The 7,390-nt window shown below is 49.1% G+C and overlaps 1 protein-coding gene across 1 annotated transcript; it reads right to left on the bottom strand.

Moving 5' to 3' along the window:
- Nucleotides 1-995: 995 nt before the first annotated feature.
- LOC140489249 (uncharacterized) lies at nt 996-3,766 on the bottom strand. The gene has a single exon (XM_072588588.1). The coding sequence runs from the start codon at nt 3,538-3,540 to the stop codon at nt 2,695-2,697; it is 846 nt and encodes a 281-aa protein (XP_072444689.1). The 5' UTR covers nt 3,541-3,766; the 3' UTR covers nt 996-2,694.
- Nucleotides 3,767-7,390: the final 3,624 nt, after the last annotated feature.

Here is a 7,390-nt window from a genome sequence, read left to right as displayed (position 1 = left end):
TATTTAAAAATAAATGGTCTCATTATTAAAATGGAAGCTTGGCAACTCTTTCTTCCTTAAAGTTCATTAGCTGTGGAATTTTCATGCTCAGAAAGTGGTGAGTTCATTTAATTTATTCAAGGCTGAGTGATTTAGATTTGTGATAGACAAGGTATGGGGCCAGGCAAAAACATGAAGTTGAAACCATAACGAGATCAACGGCAATCTTACTGAATGGCAGAGAAGGCTTTCTCCTGTTCCTAAATTCTGCCTTCCAATGTTGATGCTATCCTGTCTGAGGAATGTGACAGTTCCTGTCTGCTGACCATGGTCGAAGCCTGAGAGTTGAGGTTGTGGATGTATCCAGTCTGGATTCTGTGGACACTCTCTATCCCTTACTGTTCATCACTCTCCAGGCCTTGCCCCTGGTGCCCCCACCTCCTGTAATCCCATCTGTGTGAGGGGGCATTTCATTTTATTGGAATTCTGGCTCGATCATCCAAAGTATTTCTCTCACTGGATGTATATTGCTGATCATCACTGGCAGAATTTAGGGACAGCACAGTGACTCATGGTAGCACTGCTGCTTCACAGCACCAGGCACCCAGTTTGATTTCAGCATCTTTGGGGCTGTGTGAATGGAGTTTGCACACTCTGCTCCATGTCTGCATGAGTTTCCACTGGAATCATAGAATCCCTACAGAGTGGAAACAGGCCCTTCGGCCCAACAAATCCACACCGAACCTCCAAAGTGTAACCCACCCAGACACATGTCTATTCCCTGCTCCAGCTACAGATCCACCCTTCCTCTTACACAGAAATTGAAAACTGAACCCTCAAGGACCAGTAATTGTTGAGAATGCCCAGTAGCATTGGCACTGGATAATCTGATCCAAAATTCAATGTAAATTTGGTACCTGGTTATTTGATATTAAGCCAATAGGAAGAGTTTTTCAAAATAAACTTTATTCATCTGATCAAATGAAAATATACACAATTCAGAGAACATTCTGTGCAGTATTAAAGTCATGCCATGCTTGGCAAATAACTTGTGATGATAAGACTGTATATTGTAGTGTTCACTCTAATACTTCCGCCCATGCATTCAGACACCTGGCTTCTACGTAAACATTCGAATAGAAAATATGCTGTATTTACATCTGGGCTTCAAAATAACAGTTACATTTCTTGCCGAGAAAGGAGAACATCATTTAAAGACTGCTCCCCTTATTAACCTTGTGACAGCGACATTAAGCTTCTCTCCATCCTTAGACATGTTGGCCTGTGCAATGGAAGGTGCATCTCTGAAACACTGAGTCTCGAAAGGATCCCACAGTGCGAAGTCAGCAATGTTCAGACAGAGAAAGGGATAAAGACACAGTGAAATGCTACAGGCCTTAATAAATAAGCCCGTTTTAATACCCATAACTAACTTGATCCATCACATACAGTCAGTAGTCCCAGTCACTATTGTCTCTCCCTGCAGATTGAAGGAAGAGTTTTTAAGGCATGAGTTTACAATTAAACCATTGGTCGCGTTGTTGCCACACTGTACGAGGATCGTGGTGCATTGTCATTGAGAAAGTACTGACCTTCTTTCTTTAAAATGTGGTTATGTCCTATTTGACTGGCTTCCAAATGACCTTGTTGGAATGTGACTGTTCCTCTCTGCTGACCATGGTCGACGCCTGAGAGTTGAGGTTGTGGATGTATCCAGTCTGGATTCTGTGGACACTCTCTATCCCTTACTGTTGATCACTCTCCAGCCCTTGCCCCTAGTGCCCCCCCCACCTCCTGTAATCCCATCTGTGTGAGGAGGCATTTCATTTTATTGGAATTCTGGCTCGATCATCCAAAGTATTTCGCTCACTGGGATGTAAATTGCTGTTCATCACTGGCAGCTCTTGGGCTACGTTGAATCTTCAAGGGCATCTTCCTCCAGCATTGATTTGGCTCATCCTGCGTGTCAGACAGGCTTTGTTTCTTGCAGGATGTGGACTGAGCTTCCTCTGGTGAGATGTCTGGATTGTAACTATTGCAAATCATAGAGATACAGGATGCTGCCTTGTTCTGGTCTGCCTTCTCTGTACCATGCATTATCAATTTCTTCCAAAACAGGGTGGCCCGCAGCAGAGGAAGACTCTGTTTGAAATCCACTGAGTTTCCTTTAGCTTGCCTTTTTTTTTTCAGAGAACAGCTGAAACTTTCTGAACTCAGTAACTGCCATTCTCTTTTCCACTGTCTCTTGACTGCGCAAAAGCGAAATTATTTTTCTTTCCAAAAGTGAGGACTGCAGATGCTGGAGATCCGAGTTGAGAGGGTGGTGCTGGAAAAGCTCAACAGGTCAGGCAGCATCCGAGGAGCAGGACAATCGATGTTTCAAGCTTAAGCCCTTCATCGGGAATGAATCATTGGTTCCTGATTAGATATTTTTTTTCCCTACAGTGCGGGCCCACCCAGTCCACACTGACCCTCCAAGGAGTAACCCACCCAGACCCATTTCCCTCTGCCTAATGCACCTAGCACTATGGGTCAGGAAGGGCTTATACCCGATTCTCCTGCTCCTGGGATGCTGCCTGACCTGCTTGATTTGTCCAAAGCACGGTGAAAGCCTCGGGCCATTGGTCAACCAGAGCTAGGAAGGAATCGAGACTGGCAGGACTTTCTCCTCGCGTTCTCGGTCAGCAACTTCGCCTCGAAGGCTCTGCACTCGGTTTACGGCAGCTGTATCGCCCCGAAAAACGTCCCGTCTCCATTGAGTGCAACGTGGGCTTGCACCCGTGGTATGACCAGTTCCAGCTCATCCCCTGCTTCCAGCTTGGCGACGCCGGCGGTGAAGCAGGAGTTATTGGGACAGCAGGCGGGCATGTTCTGGATGCAGCGAAAGAGGATCGAGGTCCGCGGCTCGCTGCCAACGATGTTGGCTTTGATTCTTTTGACGAGATGCCCCATTGTAAAAATGTTATCCTTGTACCACACTTGGCTGTAAATCAGGAAGAAGCCGGCTTCTTTCACGGAGATCTTGTTGCCCATTCTGTCCAGGGCAGTTCCCCTCTTCAGACTGAGCATCCAGGGGACCAGAGTCCCCTCCACATGGTTCTGACTGGAAGCAGGTCTCCTTTCAGCTCGACAGGCAGGCTGGTGCCTTCCTGGGAGGCACTTTTGGCAGCTGCTCGCTCTGACCGCCGGCCGCTGGTCATTGGTCGCGATGAGTTGCACGAAGGACTGTTGACCTTGCTCGGGCAGCGACCGTCGGCCGCGAAGTGTCACGTCCCCGGCTCGTAATGCCTCCCCGCCGCGCCGCTCCCCGGCGAGTCTGACTGAGCGGCTCCGGTTCGCCGCTGGCCCCTTGGTGCCCGCCGCCAAGTGGTCCAGTCGGAACTGAAAGGACTCCAGCTCCTCTCGGATCGAGGAGATCTCCGCCCTCAGCGCAAGGACGTGCTGCAAAGCCACTGCCGCGACATAAGTCGACATCAGGGCGGCTGAGGCGAGGACACAGGCTGAGAAGATCAAACATCGGTGCTGCAGGTCGAAGCCAGTCTTTTGGTGGGCTGCGTTCATCTTTTGTCACAAATTCCGCTTTTTGACGGAACTGGTGCAACAATCCAAAAACAAGAGTGCCATTTCCTGTCAGCTGGTGCTTTTTTCAGACCTGTAATTCTCAGTATTTCTCTTTGAAATCAGTCTGAAGGATCTTGAGCTGAACCTGTTGCGGCGGGAGGCTACAACAATGCATGTTAGATTTCCGATAATGTAGCTGAACCATTTACCATAAGGAGACAGGGAGAAGGGGGGAAGCTCGGATCTATATCTGATTTGGCCTCAGGCTCTGAAGTCAGATTGGCTGATAAAGAAGAATTGACACCAGGTTTTTCCCTTTAACCTTTTAACACTGGCTTTATCAGCTCGTACTATCGCAGCATTTAAAAGACTAGTAGAAAGTGAGGACTGCAGATCATGGGGGTTTAGGGGCGAGGGTTTGGTGCTGGAAAAGCACAGCAGGTCAGGCAGCATCCGAGAAGCAGAAGAATGGGAAGCGCAGGGATAGGGCAGAGGGTTGGGTCTGGGTGGGATTGTCTTCAGAGGGTTGGTGTGAATTTGATGGGCCTGTTCCCATACTGTAGGGATTCTGTGGATAGGATATATTTAGTCACCGAAGCAGTTTGATTCTGTACAGTAGCATATGAGGAAAACAAGCCAGCATTGGAGTTCAACTCTACCCAACAAACAAACCAAAGGCATCGCTTCCTGGAACCAGACAACTAACTTGATCCATCACATACAGTCACTAGTCCCAGTCACTATTGTCTCCCTGCAGATTGAAGGAAGAGTTTTTCAGGCATGAGTTTACAATTAAACCATTGGTCGCGTAGTTGCCACACTGTTCAATGGATCGTGGTGCATTGTCTTTAAGGAAATACTGACCTTCTTTCTTTAAAGGAGAAAGTGAGGACTGCAGATGCTAGAGATCAGAGCTGAAAATGTGTTGCTGGAAAAGCGCAGCAGGTCAGGCAGCATCCAAGGAGCAGGAGAATCGATGTTTCGGGCATGAGCCCTTCTTCAGGAATGAGGAAAGTGTGCCAAGCAGGCTAAGATAAAAGGTAGCGAGGAGGGACTTGGGGGAGGGGTGTTGGGAATGCGATAGGTGGAAGGAGGTTAAGGTGAGGGTGATAGGCCGGAGTGGGGGTGGGGGCGGAGAGGTCAGGAAGAAGATTGCAGGTTAGGAAGGTGGTGCTGAGTTTGAGGGTTGGGACTGAGACAAGGTGCGGGGAGGGGAAATGAAGAAACTGGAGAAATCTGAGTTCATCCCTTGTGGTTGGAGGGTTCCTAGGCGGAAGATGAGGCGCTCTTCCTCCAGCCATCATGTTGCTATGGTCAGGCGAGGGAGGAGTCCAAGGATCTGCATGTCCTTGGTGGAGTGGGAGGGGGAGTTGAAGTGTTGAGCCATGGGGTGGTTGGGTTGGTTGGTCCGGGTGTCCCAGAGGTGTTCTCTGAAACGTTCCGCAAGTACTTTCTTTAAAATGTGGTTATGTCCTATTTGACTGGTTTCCAAATGATCTTGTTGGAATGTGACAGTTCCTCTCTGCTGACCATGGTCGAAGCCTGAGAGTTGAGGTTGTGGATGTATCCAGTCTGGATTTTGTGGACACTCTCTATCCCTTACTGTTGATCACTCTCCAGGTCTTGCCCCTAGTACCCCCACCACTCCTGTAATCCCATCTGTGTGAGGGGGCATTTCATTTTATTGGAATTCTGGCTCGATCATCCAAAGTATTTCTCTCACTGGATGTAAATTGCTGTTCATCACTGGCAGCTCTTGGGCTACGTTGAATCTTCAAGGGCATCTTCCTCCAGCATTGATTTGGATCATCCTGCGTGTCAGACAGGCTTTGTTTCTTGCAGGATGTGGACTGAGCTTCCTCTGGTGAGATGTCTGGATTGTAACTATTGCAAATCATAGAGATACAGGATGCTGCCTTGTTCTGGTCTGCCTTCTCTGTACCATGCATTATCAATTTCTTCCAAAACAGGGTGGCACGCAGGGTAGGCCTCCCTGTACATGGATGACGTCACCATTTTCTGTTCGGATCCACTGTCCATGCACAGACTCATGTGCATATGTGACCAGTTCGAATAGGCCTATGGGGCCAAGGTAAACTGAGGCAAAAGCGAAGCCATGCTCTTCAGGAACTGGGCCGACCAATCCTCGATCCCCTTCACCATCAGGACCGACCACCTGAAGGTGCTGGGTATTTGGTTCGGGGGGGCTGGGGCGTGCGCCAAGTCTTGGGAGGAGCGTATCAGCAAAATGAGGCAGAAACTGGGCAGATGGAAGCTACAGTCGCTCTCCATCGCGGGAAAAACCTGGTCATCAGGTGTGAGGCACTGTCATTGCTATTATATGTGGCACAGGTCTGGCCTATTCCCAGAACCTGTGCCGCTGCAGTCACCCGGGCCATCTTCCAGTTTATATGGAGGTCAAAGATGGACCGGGTCCGAAGGGACTCGATGTATAAAATCTGGGCAATGGGGGAAATAATACACCCAATGCCACCCTCACCCTGATGGCCACCTTTGTGTGTGGCTGCATCAAGCTGTGCGTGGATCCCTGGTACGCAAACACCAAGTGTCACTACGTACTGAGGTTCTACCTGTCCCCGGTGTTGCAAAGGATGGGCCTGGCCTCGCTGCCGCGGAACGCTCCGAGTAGTTGGACCGTTCCGTATCACCTGTCTTTCGTGGAGAAATTTATGAGGAAACACACCTTTGACCACAAGTCCATCAGGAAGTGGTCAGCACGTAGTGTCCTTGAGACCCTTCGGGAAAAGGAGAGGGCGGATCCTGTCGAGCGGTTCCCTGAGCAGACTGTCAAAGCCATTTGGCAGAATGCCTCATCGCCAGAACTTTCCAACAAGCACCAAGACGTGGCTTGGCTGGTGGTGAGAAGGGCTCTGCCTGTGAGATCCTTCATGCACGCCCGGACTCTCAGCCACACCGCACGCTGCCCTCGAAGCGGCTGTGGGGGGACGAGACTGTCACACACCTCCTTCTGGAATGTGCCTATGCAGAGGAAGTCTGCAGTGGTGTTTGTCGAGGTTCGTCCCAAGCAGCGCCGTGACGCGGGACTCCGTGCTCTACGGCCTGTTCCCCAGGACTCACACCGAGATGAACATCAACTGTGCCTGGAGGATCATCAACTCGGCGAAGGATACTCTCTGGGCGGTCCGAAACCTGTTGATCTTCCAGCTGAAGGAGTTGACCCTGACTGAGTGTTGCAGACTGGCACATTCCAAGGTCCAGGACTACGTGTTGAGGGACGCGCTGAAGCTGGGGACAGCTGCCGCCAAGGCGCGGTGGGGAAAGACCACCGTGTAAGATCGGCCTGCCTAAAGAAAAACAGGGGGCCCATGCAGTAAGGGGGCTCCACTGATGCCTCAGCAGAATATCTGGGTAGTCAATGTATAGATTTGTACATACGAATGATTAATTAATTCCAATTTCTGTATGTAAATAAATGGAATGTATATTTATGTATGGCATCACCAATTGTTTAGATATCAAAATAATTTTGTGAATAAAGTATATTTTTGAAATTTAAAAAATGAGAAGCAGGAGAATTGACGTTTTAAGCATAAGCTCTTCATCAGAAATGATTCCTTGTGCCCGAAACATCGATCGTTGGATGCTGCTTGACCTGCTGTGCTTTTCCAGCACCACACTCCCAAAATTCAAATGGCATCAGGATGGGTATGTGTATAGGAAGGGCTAGGAGGGATTTGGGCCAAATGCTGGCAAATGCGATTAAATTAACGTAGAGTGCCTGGTTGACATGGATGAGTTTGACCAAAGGATCTGTTTCCAAGCTGTACAACTCTGACTCTATTTGTTAAATTGGTAACCAGTTGCCAAA

This window comes from Chiloscyllium punctatum, chromosome 18 (genome assembly GCF_047496795.1).
Source record: "Chiloscyllium punctatum isolate Juve2018m chromosome 18, sChiPun1.3, whole genome shotgun sequence".
Lineage (NCBI taxonomy): Eukaryota > Metazoa > Chordata > Chondrichthyes > Orectolobiformes > Hemiscylliidae > Chiloscyllium > Chiloscyllium punctatum.
Note: the sequence above shows the minus strand (reverse complement) of the source record. Positions and strands in the feature narration are given on the sequence as shown.

What these genes read in the sequence shown, in the direction of transcription:
- LOC140489249 (XM_072588588.1), bottom strand. Translation starts at nt 3,540, where the DNA reads ATGAACGCAGCCCACCAAAAGACTGGCTTCGACCTGCAGCACCGATGT.